The sequence below is a fragment of the Ornithorhynchus anatinus genome, chromosome 3, assembly GCF_004115215.2.
Source record: "Ornithorhynchus anatinus isolate Pmale09 chromosome 3, mOrnAna1.pri.v4, whole genome shotgun sequence".
NCBI classification, from domain to species: Eukaryota; Metazoa; Chordata; class Mammalia; order Monotremata; family Ornithorhynchidae; genus Ornithorhynchus; species Ornithorhynchus anatinus.
In genome coordinates, this window is record NC_041730.1 from 88,748,433 (window position 1) to 88,768,690 (window position 20,258).

At 44.9% G+C, this 20,258-nt stretch overlaps 1 protein-coding gene and 1 long non-coding RNA gene across 2 annotated transcripts in view; one reads left to right on the plus strand and one right to left on the minus strand.

The window, feature by feature from the left end:
• The first annotated feature begins 953 nt into the window (after window positions 1-953).
• LOC120638288 lies at window positions 954-1,465 on the plus strand. The gene is made up of 2 exons (XR_005659871.1): window positions 954-1,063; window positions 1,341-1,465. It is a non-coding gene; the product is annotated as an uncharacterized LOC120638288 (long non-coding RNA).
• TET1 (tet methylcytosine dioxygenase 1) overlaps window positions 1,056-20,258 on the minus strand; it is an 80,142-nt gene continuing 60,939 nt past the window's right edge. Inside the window, exons 8-9 of the mRNA XM_029059995.1 lie at window positions 9,233-9,572; window positions 1,056-2,530 (exon numbers count right to left, since the gene is read on the minus strand). Coding sequence (XP_028915828.1) covers window positions 1,404-2,530; window positions 9,233-9,572 — 1,467 coding nt within the window. The 3' untranslated portion in view covers window positions 1,056-1,403. The remainder of the gene's footprint in view (window positions 2,531-9,232; window positions 9,573-20,258) is intronic.

Sequence of the window (20,258 nt, forward strand, 5' to 3'; positions counted from 1 at the left end):
TCGACACTTAATTCATATCTGTCCAGATCAGAATTTTTTTTTTTTACAATAAGGCAATTCCAGGGGGTTAATTTTTTCCACCTATTACCCTTGAGGCAATAGGAGCAATCTAAGCCACTCTAAGCCACATAAATGGCAACACTGTCATCTCCATTCAGGGGAGGGGGAGAGAGAGACAGAGAGAGAGAGACACAGATAGAGAGAGGCAGAGACAGAGAGGGAGACACAGAGAGAGACAGAAAGAAAAGAGAGAGAGAGAAACAGAGAGAGGGTGAGAAAAGAAAAAAAAACTCTCACTGATGGGGGGTGGTGGCCTGACTAGAAACTGCAGAATTGGGCCCTTATTGCTCAAGTAAATCAGAGGTCGTATCTTTAAAAGCAACCAAAATGTTACCTGTAACTCCCAATAGCAACACAAACCACAAGAATTGGCAAGATATCTCCTAATTTCAATTTTGTAGATAATGAACAGTTTCTGCATTGTATTACTGCTTTATGTGTAACAAATATTTTTAATGCAAAAGAGAAATTAAAAAACAACACAAACCATATACACTATCAGTCTACATACTGCAGTTGTAACAATATGGAACTCTACACAGCAAGAATAAAATGATTTCTTTTGTAGAATATGCACAAACAATAGACAATATGATTCTTATACTATACTATTTCAAGTTAATTTTAAAAATAGAAAGTGCTTTTAAAATATATATTTACAGTTTACAAACAGCCTCCAACCATTACTAGTGAGAACAATTCATTGTTTTATACATCTGAGAACTCTTTCTAGAGAGAACATTTCATTGGTTATTTTCAAAAGTATACATGGATTCTGGATTTTATAGCAATGATTGGAAGTTGTTGGAACAATGGCACCATGAAGTAATAATTCAGCTTATTTTTAACTGTTTCGATGTGGTTAAGCACCAAGAGCTGTGTAGAGTTAACACTGTGAACTTGATTTTACGCCGAACGTGGACCTGTTAAAACTCCCTAAAAATGATTTTTGTTTCATAGTAAACAGACTTGATTTAAAGCACCAAAGTATAAATTCCTAAAGGTAATAAACTGAATGATTCTATCAAGGTTAACAACCTAACCAAAACTGTTCTTGAGTAACATATTAAAAACTATAAAACCTTTTCCTTTTTTTCGTATTTTTTTTTGCTTAAAATGTGCTTGAGCACCACCAATTGTCAAAATATAAAGTCACAGTTAAGAAACACCCCCCCACCCCCTCCCCCGGGGTTTCGGTTGTTTTTTTTCTTTACCTCAGCCTTAAAATGGTTGAGATGAGCAAAGAGTAAACTACAACATGATTTTGTTCTTTTAAACAGCACCTGGAAGAAATGTAACACTGCACCAAGGCAAGGCTTAAAGTCAACGGTAGGAAGGAGCCTTCAGACCCAACGGTTGTACGGCCCGGCGACTTGAGTGAGAGCGTAAGAAGACACTGTGATGATGTTGTCATGAGTGACCGTTAATGCTTTGCGGGAAGGAATCTGGTTTAATTCGTTTCCCTCACAGAAAATCTCAGGGCTCTCGCTGGCCTGCTTGGTCTTGCGGTTGATGGGTTTCAAACCCGAGTTTTCGGTTCCTAACCTCTCGGCCTCTCTCTCTTTTTCCCGGGCTCTCTCGGCCATCTTGGCCTCCCAGGCGGCCCAGCCGTGCCTCGGCTCGTTCAGGTTCTTGTGCTGGTAGAAGACCAGGGAGATGCGCGTGGGGTGGTTTCGGTTGGGCTTCCGGATGGGGGTGGTGGCGTGAAGCTCCCGCCGGGCGCACTCGATCAGCACCGAACCGTGGGACGGCGCCACGGCCACCCCGCCGATGTTGTCGTCCAGGAAGTTGTGCTCGCTGTCGGACCACAGCTCCTCTGCCTTCTCCTCCCCGTCTCCCGGCGGCTCGTCCGCGTCTCTCCGCTCCACGGGGGTCGGGAGGCGGGCGGGCTCGGGCCCCGGTCCCCCTCCGTCTGCCGGGGGCGGGCCCAGGCTCCGGGCTTCTCCCTCGCCCGCCTCTTTCGTCGCGGAGTCGGCCGTCACCGAGGTGGGGCTGCAAGCATCGGGGAAGCGGGAGGCAGGGGGGCGGAGGAGCAGGGGCCGACGGATGGGCCCGTCGGCGCCGAGCGGCTCGGGGGAACCGGCCGGAGGGTCGGCGTGGGCGGGGCGGTCTGGCGCGGTGGGAGCCGGGTCCGGGGCCGCCTCGAAACAACGAGGCCACAACATCGCCGGGCACTCCCCGCTGGCGGCGTTGGCACCAATGCACCTCGAGGAAGGCATCGTGCGGGGCGGGTTGCCCCCCCATTCTGAATACCCGTAGGGAACCGCGGCATCTTTCTGGAACGAGCCTGTGGCCGCTACACCGGGCTTTGAGGTGGTACTTGGAGGTAAGTTGGCTGCCTTCAGCGGGGGGTGCGCAGAGAACTGTTTGATCGCTGAGTAGGTTTTAGTGTTTTCGGCACGTCTGATGGAGAAAACCGGCTCTGGCGATTCCGCTTTTATTTCGGGTTGAAAAGTCTCGGTTTGGTTTCCTAAGCAGAGAGAAGGAAAGGAAAAAAGCAAGAAAGTGAGTACACCGATGGCCTCTCCCTTTCTCTGCAACGAAAAGTCACCAAGGGACAACAGCTTGGCCACCGCGTGTGTGATTCATACCGTCTAAAGTAGCCATCGCTAGTCATGACTTCCCTTTAAGGGTTTCAAGCTATTTGATAATAATCAAAATAATTATAATTATGGAACTTCTTTAGCGCTTACTTTGTGCCAGGCACTGGACTAAGTGCTGGGGTGGATACAAGCAGAACAGGTTGGACACAGTCCCCGTCCCGCAGAGGCTCAGTCTTAATCCCCATTTTATGGATGAGGTCACTGAGGCTCAGAGAAGTGAACTGACTTGCCTGAGGTCACACAGCAGACAAGTAGCAGAGTCGGGATTAGAACCTATGACCTTCTGACTCCCAGGCCCGTGCTCTATCCACTATGCCACGGATGTGTGACTCTGGACAAAATAAAGCCTGCAAAAATAGACTTGAGATGGAACTGCCATGATATGTAACTTACTGTAGTTATTTCAAAAAAAACCCCACAAAACCCAGGAACCTGGTTGATGTCCTGTTAATTGAAAGTGTAGCTACATGTTGAGCAGAATGAATCTCTCGCTCTTTGGGCTGCTGCCACAGGACACTGTCTTCCGATTTCTTCCCGTTACTGATGTATTTATAAGCAAAGCATCCTGAGAGGTTTAGACTGCGCACAGAAAAACTTGGTTTTATGGGCTTTCCTGAGAATTTCCCCTTGGCTTTCCTGTCAGCAGACTCCAGGAGGTTGCTGGATCCCTGGAGTTACATAAAGTTTTCCTTCTATTCAGCAAAGATGGGGAAAGAGTGGATCATAGATTTCGGAAAAGTACTTCAATGGTAAAGATGAAAATAACAGCTGATGGCTTCAATCTCTGCCCATTCTTTGATTTTTTTTTTTTTTAAAAAGGACAGAAACAGAGGATCCTGGAAGATCCTACTCAATTAACCCCCTCAGCTCTAAGCAAAAAGCTTCATTGATAGTATAGCCCAGGGTTTGGCGGCTGTTTCGTGCAGAAGAGCCGAAAACATACAATTTAAATGGAAGAGAAGGAGTTTGAGGGGAAAGGAAAAAAATGGGGAGAAAAGAAAAGAGGTAGAGAGCAAGAGAGAGTGGAAGAAAGAACGAATATTTATTTCTGGTTCTTCTCATCTGGGAAAGTGGGGAGAGTGGGTGAGAGAGTTGTAAAGTACCAAGCCTGCCTCTGCAGCCGTCTCACTCACCTTACCCGTCGGTTCTGGAGCTGGCAGGCACAAGGAGAGGCCGGGGAGATAAATCTTTTTCTCTGGCGCCTGTGGGGACTGTGTTAAGCATGCGCCGGCCCACCGTACTGGCCCACGGCAGCTACAACCCAGTGTGCATGTGGGAACTTAGGGGATGAGGAATTGCCCTTCCCTTCCTGGCGTGGCTAGCCCACTTGGGTGCCACTGCTGCCTTGGGGTCACGAGAAGCAGCCTCAATTTGCGTGCCATCTAGTAAAGAGGATGGGAACGTCACTGGTCCCAGAGTCCCGCTGGTAGAGTGGAAGGAGTGGAGTGGCCATCTTGGTTCCCCCTCAGCCTGTTTCTGGCTTCAAGAGATGGGTGGGATGTCTACTTCCTGCTCAAAAAGCAGTGGGGGTTAAGATAATGGCGCTGCCCTCATGGTGCTGAGAGCCACAGGTATAGGCCCTAAAGCTCTATTTGCTTATGGTGCTCTCTGAAAAACAGAAAAAATATTCCACTCTCTTGACAGGAGGGAACAGTTGGCCACCACTTTGATAGGAAGCGGGCCGGAGCTGGGCTAGAGAGACTGCATCTCTGCCATTTTTCTTTGTTTTTTTAATGGTACTTGTTAAGCACTTACTATGTGACAGGCACAGTTCTAAGCGCTGGGGCAGATACAGGGTAATCAGGTTGGACACAGTCCCTGTCCCATATGGGGCTCACAGTCATAATCTCCATTTTACAGATGAGGTGACAAGGCCCAGAGAAGTGAAGTGACTTGTCCAAGGTCACACGTGGGACAACCTGATTACCTTGTATCTACCCCAGGGCTTAGAACAAGTGCTTGACACATAGTAAGTGCTTAACAAATACTATTATTATTATTATTATTATTAATATTATCTCAGGGCAATCATGACCCTTGGTTTGAAAACACCATTCTACATAGAACACGAACAAAGGTGATTCAGCAAAGAGAGTGTTAGGGTTAAATGACTACAATGAAAAGGTTTCTATGTTATGAAGAGTTATTCATGCTCCACAGCTGAAAGAATCAGTGAAAGCTAAAGGGGTTAAAATGTTCAACCTTCTATTCAGAGGGAGCTTAAAATGTTCAATCTTCTATTCAGACGGGAGCATTCAAAAAACAAAAATGCAAAGGTTCACAGGAAACGGCAGTTATCTCCCGCCTTCCCTAGGACCAGTGAAAAGCCAACAGAGACAGCTACGACTCTCATTAATAAGGTGGAGAGAGGTCTGACTGGAGAGGAAAAAAAAAATCGAAATTTTTCCGGCCAATCCCCTTGCAAGGGACCACTGAGGCCTGCTTCCTGCTCACTCTCACACTCTATCAAGACTCCTGCTCAAGTGGCAAACTGTGACTGTTGGACTCTAAACCCCGGAATAGCTTGAAATACTGCTCCTCTAGCCAGGATACTCTATTTTTTATCATCCTTGACTCTTATCAGGGAAACAGCATGGTTTAGTGGATACAGCATGGTCCTGGGAGACAGAAGGACCTGGGTTCTAATTCCGCTCTGCCTCATCTGCTGTGTGACGCTGGGCAAGTCATTTCACTCCTCTGGGCCTCAGTTACCTCATCTATCAAATGGGGATTAAGATTGGACTATGTCCAACCTGATTAGCTTATCATCTACCCCAGGGCTTAGAATGGTGCTTGAAACTCAGTAAATGCTTAATAGTTATGTGATTGCTATGGGCAGGGAATATGTCTGCTAATTCTGTTGTATTGTACTCTCCCAAGTGCTTAATACAGTGCTCTGCACAAAGTTACTATGTGCTATGCGCTCAATAAATACCATCGATCAATTGATTGATCATTATTATCATGTTCTTGTGTTTTTACTGTTTCATCTTTTCTTACATATCTGTTGGCAACCCCTCCTCTGTCACCCCTTTATTCTTAAAACTCATTCATTCAATTGTGTGTATTGAGTGCTTACTGTGTGCAGAGCACTGTACTAACAGCTTGGGAGAGTACAATAGAACAGTAAACACACACATTCCCTGCCCACAGTGAGCTTTTGTGCGTTCCCTGGAAGCCAGGGAACATGTTTTCATCCACTCATTTTTTCCTGTGCTTACTACAATGCAGTGCACAGAGTTAGAGCCTTGCAGAGAAGCAGCATGGCCTAGTGGATAGAGCACAGGCCTGGGAGTCAGAAGGTCATGGGTTCTATTCCCAACTCTGCCACTTGTCAGCTGTGTGACCTTCGGCAAATCACTTCACTTCTCTGGGCCTCGGTTACCTCATCTGTAAAATGGGGATTGAGACTGTGAGCCCCAAGTGGGACAGGGGCTGTGTCCAACCCGATCTGCTTGTATCCACCCCAGTGCTTAGGACAGTGCCTGGAACATAGTTAAGCACTTAACAAATACCATTACTATTATTATTATAAAAACTATTACTAATAAACCAGTAACGGGAAAACCTACTGACATAACCGGAATGGGAAAGTTTGCGTTTCTCTAGACCAATCAATTCCAGAAAGAGAAAGCTTCTAATCTGGTACATAAAATAATTGTTGCAAAAGTTAACATTTTGAAAACTGCCAGCCTCTAGGAACTTCCTTGTATTTGCCTCATGACAATGACACTGTCACGGGCAAAAAGCATTCCGTGTTCATGAAAGTATCAGTCTGGTCCTTTGAAGAAGCAGAGCCCCAAAACAACTGAATGAGGAACTAGCGATGGGCTGCCCAGAAGGCCTGGGAAGGGACCACCCCAGCTGCTACTCTCTCTAATATTAGATTGTGTCAAATAGGATGGATTGATTGGGTCAATAGCAAAGGAGGGTACTCAGGTGATCACAGTGAATAGAATGGACATTCACCTGATTTTATTCCAGATAGTCTGCTTTTCAGCAGTTTGGTCCCCTGCTTGGAATAGATAAAGCCCAGACATCTTCATGTTCCACTTATTTTTCCTTTATATAACTTGTCTTGCTGCTGGCCCAGTGGAAAGAGTATTATGCTGGGAAACTGGATATTCTATGAGTAAGCAGCAGTGTAACTTACTGGAAAGAGCATAGAGCTGGGAGTCAGAGGACCTGTGTTCTGATTCTGCCTCGGCCTCTTTCCTGCATTGGGACTTTAAGCAAGCCACTTATCTTCTCTATGCCTCGGTTTCCTCATCTATGAAACAGGGATAGAATACCTGTTCTCCTCCTGTTTAGGATGTGACTGTGTCCGACATGACTGTCCTATGTGTTTGGCATATAGTAAGTGCTCAATAAATACCACAATTAGCATCACTATTATTACCAGGGGACTGTCTAGTGGGACCAGGCCATAATAATGATGATGATGGTGATAGTAATAATGATAATAATAATAATGGTACTTGTTAAATGCTTACTATGTGCCAAGCACTGACTGTGAGCCCATTATTGGGCAGGGACTGCCTCTATCTGTTGCCAAATTGTACATCCCAAGCGCTTAGTACAGTGCTCTGCGTATAGTAAGTGCTCAATAAATACTAGTGAATGAATGAATGTTCTAAGCACTGGGGTAGACACAAGGTCATTATGTTGTCCCACATGGGGCTCATAGTCTTAATCTTCACTTTACAGATGAGGTAATTGAGGCAGAGAAGTTAAGTGACTTGCCCAAAGTCATAGAGCAAAGTGGTGGAGCCGGGATTAGAACCCATGTCCTCTGACTCCCAAGCCCTTGTTCTTGCCACTAGGCCAGGCTGCTTCTTATGATAATATATTAATAATAATAATAATAATGTGTGGTATTTGTTAAGCACTTACTTCTGTGCCAGGCACTGTACTAAGCACTAGAGCGAATACAAGCAAATCAGGTTGGATCCAGTTCCCGATCTCCACATCCGCTAAACAAGCTCACTTCCCCGCTTCAAAGGCCTACTGAGAGCTCACCTCCTCCAGGAGGCCTTCCCAGACCTTGCCCCTTCTCCCCTCCCCATCACCCCAATTCCTTCCCTCTGCTCTACCCCTCTCCCTGACCCACAGCACTTATGTATATATGTACATATTTATTATTCTATATATTTTATTAATGATGGGTATTTACATAATTCATTAATTTTGATACTATTGATGCCTGTCTACTTGTTTTGTTTTGTTGTCTGTCTCCCCCTTCAAGACTGTGAGCCTGTTGTTGGGTAGGGATTGTTTCTATCTATTGCCGAATTGTACTCTCCAAGAACTTAGTATAGTGCTCTGCACACAGTAAGCGCTCAATCAATACGATTGAATGAATGAATGAATGAATGAATGAATGAATGAATGGGGCTCACAATCTTAATCCCCATTTTTCAGATGAGGGAACTGAGGCCCACAGAAGTGAAGTGATCTACCCAAGGCCACACAGAGACAAGTGGCAGAGCCGGGATTGGAACCCAGGTCCTATGGACTCCTAGGTCCTTGCTCTATCCATTAGACCACACTGCTTCTCTTTCAGTGGTGAGGCATCAAAACCCACCCAAGATGTTGAGAAAGGTGGACAGACCAAAGAGGAATCCTGAAAAAGAGCTGGATAGGGTGGGTGACACAATTTACAGTAGCTACTAACACAGTTACCTGCTGGGTTATGACACTCTGAACACAACACCGGCACTATTCTAGAGTGTGCTGCAGCCCTGTCATAACTGTAAATTTTCACTGCAATCCCCAGCCCTCGCTCCTCTAATACCAACATACTCACTGTATCTTGATCTCGTCTTCTATCTCAACACCGACCTCTCGTCCATGTCCTGCCTCTGACCTGGACTCCTTTAATGCCAACTTACTCACTGTATCCTGATCTCGTCCATCTCAACACCGACCTCTCGTCCACGTCCTGCCTCTGAACCGGACGCCCTCTTCCTATCCAACAGACAGTTACTCTCCCCATTTTCAAGCCTTACTGATGGCCCATCTCTTCCAAGAGGGCTAAGCCCTCTTTTCCTTTTCTTCCACTCCCTTCTCTGTCGCCCTGACTTTCCACCTTCATTCATTCCCCATCCCGGTCCCATAGCATTTCCGTAATTTATACATATTAATGTCTGTCTCTCTCTCTAGACTATAAGCTCACTGTGAGTAGGGAATGTGTCTGTCATACTGTTATACTGTACTCTCTCAAGCGCTTAGTAGAGTGCTCTGCACACAGTAAACGCTCAGGAAATACGACCGGCTGACTGATTGATTGAATCACTGCTCCAGAAGGCACAGGGAGACACAGTACAAATGGCACCGTGCTAACCACTCCCCCTGACTGGACTATTCGTTTGGCGCCTATTGGACATCAGGCACTGCTCTATGCACTGGGATAGATACAAGATAATAATTCCTCTTGGTCTCCAGGACCAAGATTCACCTGTCACTCCCAAGGGGAGATTCCAACCTGTTTCCTGGAAAGGATCACTCCTGAAGAGAATGCCATTTCTTTGGTCAACAAGTTCTGTCAACGCCAAATAGGGATCATTCACCTAAATGTTGCAGAGGTTTGCCGTGACTCTCAGGAGCTCCATTCTTCAGCTTAATTGGGGTTGAAAGCTTCTTCTCGGACAGTGCTATCTTTTCAACTGGTGTCTTCCGGGTATCTGGCTTCTTTTTCTTAGTGGCTCTCATTGGCTCAGCTAACATCCGCACTTCTCTGGGAAAGGCCGTAAGCACCTGAATGGCCCCGGTTTTGATCTTGGCTTCCAGTCCCTCCTCGGTACCAAACTCATCCGTCTGGGAAATTTTATAGAGAGGTAGCACGTGGAGCTGCTCGTCTTTGGGAACTGCACCCACTGAACGGTTATCTTCCTTTGTTAAAGTACAAACCTGAAAAGCCAAAGAAAGAATAATCATCCATTTTAAAGACCATTTGAGTTGACGGAGCCCCTTTGCAGGAATATAGCCTTTATGTTGTCCACCCTGCAGGCATTTAGTTCAGATTGAAACGGGCTTTACCAGCAGTATTTGTTCAAGGGCCTGGGAATCAGAAGGACCTGGGTTCTAATCCCGGCTCCAACACTCATCGGCTGTGTGACCCTGGGCAAATCGCTTAACTTCTCTCTGCCTCAGTTACCTATCTGTCAAATGGATATTAAGACTGTGAGCACTTTGCGGGACAAGGACTGTGTCCAACTTGATTAACTTGCATCTACCCCAGCGCTTCGTATAGTGTCTGGAACATTGTAAACGCTTCATGATAATAATAATAATAACAATGATGATGGTATTTGTTAAGTGTTGACTACGTGCCAAGCACTGTTCTAGGCACTGGACAAATCCCATAAAAAGACAGAAGACTAAGAGATGTTGCAGAGATGCTCGAAGTTGCTACCGGGGAGAATTTGGCAGAACTTGGAATGGACGATGGGAGACTTGGATGATTCTTTTTATACAGCTTTAGGAAAGCACCTAGTAGAGCGAACCACATTTCAAAACTAACTACCGAATTAAGAGAACATGCAAATATCAACTGAAAAGCACAATTTGGAGTCTTTGGTCACTCTGGACGTTAATCCCTAATGTCCCATTTCCAGGTAGGAGAATGCTGGATTATTTTGCTGGTTCAAAAATAGTTTGTTAGTGGATAATTTGCTTACACTGAATAAACACCTTTTTCCTAGAATAGTAATGGTATCTGTTAAGCGCTTACTATGTGCCGAGCACTTTTCTAAGCTCTGGAATGTGGAGGTTGTGTACGCGCAGAACTCTGCATTTAAGGAAAACTCCCAGTGCAATACTCATCGTGTTGGACAAACAAACCCTAATTCCCCAACAAAGTTCTATCCAAAACGCAGGGTCAAAACACAAGTTATGATCAACAGAGTGAATGTGGAGTTGTCCACATTATGTTTGCTATAAACTCAAAGGCCTTATTGCAATGGAGAAAATGTACTCTATTACAAATCTTAGGGAGTTTATTGTTGAGACTACTCATGGCTTTATTCCATTATTCCAGCGCTTAAGTACTGTGCCCGGCACAAAGTACGCTCTTAACAAATACCCTAATTATTATTATATAACACTGAAAAAAAAACCCCACTTCCCCAGACTTCCTTTTTCATGATGATAATGGTATCTGTTAAGAGCTTTACTATATGCCAAGCACTGTGCTAAATGCTGGGGTAGATAGAAGATCATCAGGTTCCAAACAGACCATTACAACCAAAGGCAGTTTAACTCGGGCAGGCTCTTGATCCTGAAGTGTCAGAATCAAGGCTTATTCATCTTTCTTGACAAGACTCCATCGACACTGAAAATCAATCATAAATCCTAAATGCTTAGTATAGTGTTCTAAACATAGCAAGTGCTCAATAAATACCATCGATTGATAAATACCATATAAATAGACCATGTATGAAGGTAAGTTGCTATAGTGAAGCAGTGTGGCTGGAGAAGTGTGGCTCAGTAGAAAGAGCCCGGCTGGGGAGTCAGAGGTCGTGGGTTCCAACCCCGGCTCCGCCACTTGTCAGTTGTGTGACCTAGGCAAGTCATTCAACTTCTCTGTGCCTCAGTTACCTCATCTGTAAAATGGGGATTAAGACTGTGAGCCCCACATGGGACAATCTGCTTACCTTGTTTCTACCCCAGTGCTTAGTACAGTTCCTGGCACATAGTAAGCACTTAATAAATACCATCATTATTATTATTATTATGTGCCAGGCACTTTACTAAGTGCTGGGGTAGATACCAGCTAATCAGTTTGGACTCGGTCCCTGCCCCACGGGCTCGATCCTCATTTTACAGATGAGGTAACTGAAGCAGAGAGGTGAAGTGACTTGCCCAAAGTCACGCTGCAGACAAGTGAAGGAGCCAGGATTAGAACCCATGACCTTCTGACTACCAGGTCAGTGCTCTATCCACTAGGCCACGCTGCTTCTCTAAACATGATTTATGTGGGGAGATTTCACCACTTGCTGTGCTGAAAAGCGCTTTTTCATATAATCTATCAACAACAGTATACTATGTTCCTTGGACAGTACAAAAGTGTTGGTAGTCTACAAAGAGATTCTATTCTAGAGTGGGAGACAGACATTAATTTAAATAAATTACCATTAAGTACATAATTGCTGGGGGGCTGAGGGTGTGCTGAATATCAAGTGCCTAAAGGGTAATAATAATGATGGTATTTAAGCGCTTACTATGTGCCAAGCACTGTTCTAAGTGCTGGGGTAGATACAAAGGTACAGATAATAATAATAATGTTGGTATTATTTAAGCGCTTACTATGTGCAGAGCACTGTTCTAAGTGCTGGGGTAGATACAGGGTAATCAGGTTGTCCCACGTGAGGCTCACAGTTAATCCCTATTTTACAGATGAGGTAACTGAGGCACAGGGAAGTGAAGTGACTTGCCCACAGACACACAGCTGACAAGTGGCAGAGCTGGGAGTCAAACTCATGACCTCTGACTCCGAAGCCCAGGCTCTTCCACTGAGCCACGCTGCTTCCCAGATCCAAGTGGAAAGGCGACACAAAAGGGAAAGGGAGTAGGGGTAAAGAAGGCTTAACTGGGGAAGGTCTTTTGGAGGAAATGTGATTTTAATAAGGGTCTGTAGATGGGGAGAATGGTGTCTGTGGTACATGGAGGGGGAAGGGAGGATATGGACAAGGGGTCGCGGGCGGATAGATGAGAAAGAGGTACAGAAAGTTGGCAGTAGAGGACCAAAGTGTGCAAACTAGGTTATAGTAAGAAATCAGTGAGGTAACGAAGGAGCGCAAGAGCTGACTGAGTGCATTAAGCCAGTGGAGTTTCTGTTTGGTGCCGAGGTGGATGAGCAACCACTGGAGGTTCTTGAGGAGTGCAGTTGATTAAGTAAACAAAATACTTCAAAGTCTAATGATGAAGTGACGGATTGATGTGGTTTTATGGCTGGAACAGACAATCCAACAATACCAAGAATCAGACTTAGGAGATGCCTATGACTTAATAAAACCTTGATACTGATTACATAGTGGCTTTAGAATAGTGGATAGGTCCCCAGGAGCAGGACCAAAAAAGACAGCCATGTGAAGACCTCACAAAAGTTGTCGGAAGCATCATCTTCGAATATCAGGGTAGAAGTAAATGTTGGTATTTGTTAAGCGCTTACTATGTGCAGAGCACTGTTCTAAGCGCTGGGGGAAGATACAGGATCATCAGGTTGTCCCACTTGAGGCTCACAGTTAATCCCCATTTTACAGATGAGGTAACTGAGGCCCAGAGAAGTTAAGTGACTTGCCCACAGCCACACAGCTGACAAGTGGCAGAGCCAGGAGTCGAACCCATGACCTCTGACTCCGAAGCCCAAGCTCTTTCCACTGAGCCTTGCCTACAGTGGGTAACACAGCGTACGAAGCGCTTCGCAATGTATAATGTAAGCAAAACACAAGTTCTCTTCCCACAAGGAGCTTACAATACAATGGGGAGAGACAGATATAAAAACTATTTACACATAATGGGAGAATAAGAAGAGCATGGATCAGATAGGTAAGAATATGCCAAGATGAAATAACAGAGTAAATAACTGAATAACCATATTTGGTATGCATAGGTCCTAAGGAGGGGTAGAAAACCATAAATCCTAAGGGATGGCTGTTCAGCTGATATTCATTCAATAGTATTTATTGAGTGCTTACTATGTGCAGAGCACTGTACTAAGCGCTTGGAACAAATGATATGACTTGGGGGTGTTGGGATTTAAATCAAGGAAAGCATCCTGGAAGAAGAGGGCTTTCTGCAGAACTTTGAGCATGGGAAGGTCAAAAAATAAAATTCTCCCGAGACTTGCCCAAGGTCACAGAGCAGACAAGACAATCCTGGCAGAGCCAGGATCAGAACCCAGGTTCTCTGACTGCCGGGCGGTGTTCTTTCCCGCTAGGTCACGCTGCTTCTCATTTAGGAAAGTACAATATAATGGGGTTGGTAGGCATGAACCTTGTCCTCAGGGAGTTTACAATCTAGCTGAGTGACAACATCACTGTGCTGGCATTGTTATTTCAGAGTAACATCAGCTGTGGTGGCCTGCAGCAGGGGAGAGGGAGAGGAGTGCAGGGGAGATAAAAGGAGGTAAAAGGAGGGGTGGGAAGATGCCCATGTGGGTAGGTCGTGGGCAGCAGAGATCGTGTCTCCTTCCTCGAGAAGCAGCATGGCCTAGTGGACAGAGCACAGGCCTGGGAGTCAGAAATCCCGACACTGCCGCTTGTCTGCTGTGTGACCTTGGGCAAGTCACTTCACTTCTCTGGGCCTCAGTTCCCTCATTTGTAAAATGGGGATTAAGACTGTGAGTCCAATGTGGGACAGGGACTGCATCCAGCCCAATCAGCTTGTATCTACTTCAGGGCTTAGAAGGGTGCTTGACACATAGTAAACGCTTAATGAATAACATCGTCATCGTTTAATCGTATTTACTGAGCACTTATGGTATGCAAAACTCTGTGAGTTTTGGGAGAGTGAGGCTTGGGAGAGTACACTAATGATAAAGGGACACATTTCTGGCTCACGAGAAGCTTACAGTCATCATCACCACCCTTCCAGCTGATTTCTGAATGGAAAGCCTTCCCTACCTGCCCTGTGTCCTGCCACTTGAGCATGGCACTTGGGTAGGTGGTGGTGCATTCTCCTCCACGGCATCTGCATTGGTGGTGGCGAACTATCTGCCCTGGCATCTGGGTACACGGTGGCACCCGGTCTGCCAATGGCACTTGGACAGGTGGTGATACAGTGCATTCCAAGCACTTAGTACAGTGCTCTGCACATAGTAAGCGCTCAATAAATACTATTGAATGAATGAATGAATATAGTATCCCACACAGTCGCAGAAACTTGCGTTGTGCTCGTCAGGCGGGAAGCCTCCCCACCACACACCTCCTACACACTTTTTTTAATGGGATTTGTTAAGGACTCCCTATGTGCCAGGCACTGTACCAAGTCGAGGGGTAGATAAAACACAAAAGTCTGAGACTTTCAGGGAAGGTTTTAAATGCTTCTCCATTTCTCCTCTTTGAGTCACATTTGGTTTCAAGAAGAGCCAGATAATGATCTAAAGCCAAAGGTTACAGGCACCTACTCAAAAGCAAACCTTGGCTTAAGCATTTCCCTTCCACTACCTTTAAAATGCTTCCATTTACTTGAATGGAGTGATTATGGCCCATTTCAGTTAAGCATAGATAATGGCCAGCTCCAGTCTGCTGACACAATGTGCCTTTTTTTTCTGACAGCGCGGGACAACACTTTTTTTCAGACATTTTCAAAAGTACTGTACTGGCATATGTTTACAAAAAAACTCCACTTCAAAATCTTAGATCATTGGTATGAATTTACATTCCTATTTAATCATGAAAGCTTTGTTTGATAGTTTTAAAAGAAGGAGGTAAAGAGAGGAAAGGAGGAAGGTGGGGGAGAGAAAGACAGGAAACTACTCAATTTTAGGGAAATGACATTTCCAAGTTTGTCTATGAGTAAGATTATTGTTTCTGATATAAGTATACATGCAGATGACATTAAGCAGGGACTCGTACTATTGTGAATAAAGTCATAATGACTAATTCAGTAATTATAAGTAAATAGAAAATGATGGGAATTCAAGGGGGGGAAATATAGTAGTAATATGTCCAGAAGAGGGCTCCCAAACTATAGAAATATGCCCTTGAAGGGATTTTTCAGAGCCAGGGATTGTTCAATGCTAAAGGATCTGAAAGGAGTCTATTTTAAGTAGGCCAGTCTGAGTGATCTGGAATGACAAACACGCAACCAGATTACAAGAGATGAAAAGTATCCTTTTACTGGATTTTGATTTCCATTTGGCATAAACTGAAAACTTCCACAAGGCAAATCTGGTAGGGTGGGGGTGGTAATGGTGGTGTGTGTGTGGTGGTGTGTGTGTGTAGGGATGCCTTATGTTTTCAATTTTTTTAAGGGTATCTGTTAAGTGCTTACTAGGGGTCAAGCAGTCAATCACATTTTTTGAGTGCTTACTGTATGCAGAGCACTATACTACGCTCTTGGGAGAGTACAGTAAAACAATATAACATACATTCCCTGCCCACAAAGAGCTTACAGTCTAGAGGGGGAGACAGACATTAATATAAATCAATAAACTATAGTTATGTACATAAGTGCTGTGGGGCTGAGAGGGAGGATGTGTTAAGGGAGCAAGTCAAGGTGATGCAGAAGGGAATGGGAGAAGAGAAAAAGAGAGCTTAAGTCAGGAAAGACCTCTTGGAGGAGATGTGCCTACTTCACACTTTTAGTTGTGTGCCCTAGGTTGTTTCTCTTCATCGAGTTAGTTCAAATGACATTTTGATCAGGTTTCACTGGATATCTTCAGTATGGCTCAGTATACAATCAATTGTACTTACTGAGTGCTTACTTTGTGCAGAGCACCATAGTAAGCCCTTGAGTTACTACAGTAGAGTTAATACATAATCTCTGCCCTCAAGGATTTTACAATCATCCTTAGGGAAACACTGGCCAAAGTGAAGCAGCCTCTGTGGCCTACTGGATAGAACAGAGTTAGAAGGACCTGGGTTCTAATCCTGACTCCGCCACTTGTCTGCTGGGTGACTTTGAGCAAGTCATTTCTCTGGGCCTCAGTTACCTCATCTGTAAAATGGGGATTAAGACTGTGAGCATGGGAAACAACACTGACAACTGAAAAAGTACAGGGGCTTTGGAGTCAGAGGACCTTATTATTATTATTATACTTAAGCGCTTACTACTTGCCAAGCAATGTTCTAAGTGCTGGGATAGATACAAGTTAATCTTGTACCACACGAACTCACAGTCTAAGCAGAAGGGAGTAGGACTGAATCCCTATTTTACAGATGAGGGAACAGAGGCACAGAAAAGTGAAGTGACTTGCCCTAAATCATCCAGGAGACACATGACAGAGCTAGGAGTAGAACCGAGGTCCTCTGACTCCCAGACCCCCTGCATCTCCACAATGCCCTAGACACCCTGGGTTTACCAACGCTTGTGGATGGTTAAGGACTAAACAATGTTGGAGAAGTCTATTTGTACCCAGAAGAGAAGTTAAGTCTGACCTACATCTCAGCTCTGCCACTTACCTGCTCTATGACCTTGAGCAAATCACTTCGCTTCTCTTTGCCTCAGTTCCCTCAACTGCAAAATGGGAATTCAATCCCTGTACTTTCTCCTACAGACTGTGAACTTCATGAGGGACCTGATGATCTTGGGCGAAGCAGTGTGGGTCAGTGGAAAGAGCCTGGGCTTCGGGCTCAGAGGGCATGGGTTCGACTCCCGGCTCTGCCACTTGTCAGCTGTGTGACTGTGGGCAAGTCACTTAACTTCTCTGTGCCTCAGTTACCTCATCTGTAAAATAGGGATTAAGTGTGAGCCTCACGTGGGACAACCTGATTACCCCGTATCTACCCCAGCGCTTAGAAAAGTGCTCTGCACATAGTAAACACTTAACAAATACCAACATTATTATTATTATCTTCTATCTCTCCCAGTGCTTAGTCCAGTCCTTGGCTATTCTCCTAGCTCCTTGCCTTTATTGCTCCCAAGCTAACCTTCAAACTGTCACCTCTGTCTTGCTCCTGCTTGGAACTCCATTCCCACCATCAGACACCCAGCAGTAGCCCCTCAAATCCCTCCAAAAATCTCCCGCCTCCATCAAGCTGTCTCTGAATAATAATAAAAATAATTCTGCTATTTTTTAAGTGCTTGCTATGTGCCAGGTATTGTACTAAGCACTGGGTTGGATGCAAGCAAAACAGGTTAGACACAGTCCCTGTCCCACCCGGGGCTCACAGTCACAATCCCCATTTTACAGATGAGGTAACTGAGGCACACAGAAGTTAAGCAACTTGCCCAAGGTCACACAGCAGACAAATGGCGGAGCCCGTATGAGAACCCATTACCTTCTGACTGCCAGGACCATGCTCTATCCACTACCCCATGCTGTTTCTCTAATCACTTCCCAATACTCTGAGCCATATCGTCCCTTCAACCAAGTTTAGCACTTAGGAACATATTTACATCCTCTTTAGCATGTCTCTTCAATTTATTTATTTTCACCATTCTAGTGGTAAATTTTTTTTTATGTTTGCCTCCCCCAACTAGTTTAAGCTCCTTGTGGACAGAACTGCATCGGTTCATTACCCTGTATTTCCCAAACATCTAGTACAGTGCACTGCACTAAGTAGGTGCTCAATAAACGCTGCTGCTATTATTATCAAAACAACCACTATTCCCCCTCACCCCCCAACTCCCCGATTTCCCTCTACTCTTTCTTATAACCACTAGAGGGGAAGATGTATCGCTTCATTATTCTGTACTTCCCAAACATCTAGTACAGTGCACTGCCCCAAGTAGGTGCTGAATAAATGCCACTGCTGTTGCTGCTTCCCCTATTTCCCCCTACTATCTATCCTACTATTTCCATAACTACTAAAGGGGGGAAAAAAGTCCAGCTCCCTATGAGACAAATATACTCAGTTCCCCACTTACACAGGTCCTCGTGAAATCCAAATAAAAAGAGAATTACAAAAGAGAGGGCTGAATATATTCTTTTTTTTTATAGGCACGTCTGATTTTCATTAGACACACGGCCTGATTTCTTTTAGGACCACGCTAAATGTTTATAGCTTGTGTTTATTTTCTTAGTTGTACACACTCACGCATGGAGCACCAGAGCAGAGGCATCAATAAGGCCTTGTGATCACTAACATCAAAGCTTCCAGATATTTTTATTCCCGTTCCAGCGCCTTTTAAACGCTCTGTACCAAGTCCACATTACTTCAAGGTCTGCTAAGTGATTCCCGGTGTTATATTAGCTTTTGCCAATGGGGCGTTCATCTTTATTTCTAAAATCCCACATTTCCTAAGTTAGTGCTAGATCTGATTTCCATTTAACTTAGTCTCAGAATAAGAATATATATGTTCCACAGTTTCAGAGGGGTTATTTTATCATTGAAATACATACAGCATAACTTGATTTTCGGAGAGGGACAAGGTTCATAATATGGGATAACACCGGAACATCCTTCTAAATGTTTTCCCGCCAAAGGAAATGTAATAATGAACAGGTCAGAGCAAACCCAGGTGTCCCATAATGTGGGGGGCTACTGTGTCTGACATCACAAACACACATATACACATCCACGAACCACATCTTTCATTCATTCAATAGCATTTATTGAGCACTTACTGTGTGCAGAGCACTGTACTACTACTACTAATTATGGTATTTTTTTAAGCACTTACTATGTGCCAGGCACTGTACTAAGTGCCAGGGTGGTTACTAGCAAATTGGGTTGGACACAGTCCCTTGTCCCACATAGGACTCACAGTCTCGATCCCCATTTTACAGAGGAGGTAACTGAAGCACAGAGAAGTTAAGTGACTTGCCCAAAGTCACACAGCAGACAAGTGGCGGAGTTGGGATTAGAACCCATGACCTTCTGACTCCCAGCTCTGTGCTCTATCCACTATGCTATGCTGCTTCCCACTTGGGGGAGTACAATAAAACAATAAACAGACACATCTTCTGACATCACACTGCATGGTTCTTAGAAGGGCTCACGTAGCTGCATGAAAGTTTCAATGCCTTAACCGTGATCTGTATTATATTCTCCCAAGTGCTTAGTACAGTGGTCTGCCCAGTGAGCGCTCAATAAACCCCAATCGAATGATTAACGAAAAGGCACGGTGAAAAAGCATGGTATGATGAACGAGGGGGCCACAGTGAGATTTACCATAAAAGGACTGTGCTTTAAAGAGGGCTTTAAAGCCTATTGTTGAGGATGGGGTCTCCCACTGGAAATGAACACTGAGCCTCAGTGCGGTCATGAAAACTTTGTCACCAAGAAGCCGAGTGAGGACTACTTATGTTCTCTAGTTCTTGTCGGTTGTGTTCCTGCTGAGACGCTGGAAGCCACAAGACAGCCGGGCTTGAGGGGAGGCATTGTGGTGCAGGCGCACCACACATTTATAGCCAAAGGAACCACAAAAGTGTGTCAATGTCGTGGCACAGAGAAGTAGGCAATTGCCAGGGGAGCCATTTGGGGAGTCACCGAGGCCTTCTTTATGTATGCATTCATTCGATCATCTTTATTGAGGGTTTACTGTGTGCACAGCCCTGTACTAAGCACTTGGGGGAGTACACTGTCACAATATTCAATCGAATTTACTGAGCGCGTACTGTGTGCAAAGCACTGCACCAAGCACTTGGGAGAGTACGCTACAACAACAGACACATGCCCTGCCCACAACGAGCTCAGTCTAGAGACGAGGTCACAGTCTAGAGACACATCAATATACAGACACATTCCCTGATATCAAAGAGAGATTTTCAAGATAGCTGCTGAGCCCGGCCACCGGGAGAGATGCCCAAGGTGGTTCACCAATGATGGAAGAAATCCAATCAATCGTATTTATTGAGTGCTGTGTGCAGAGCACTGTATTGAGCACTTGAGAGAGTACAATATAATAGGATTGGTAGACAAGTTCCCCGCCCACAACGACCTTACAGTCTGGAATCCAGCAAATCTACCCCTTTTTGTAGCTGTT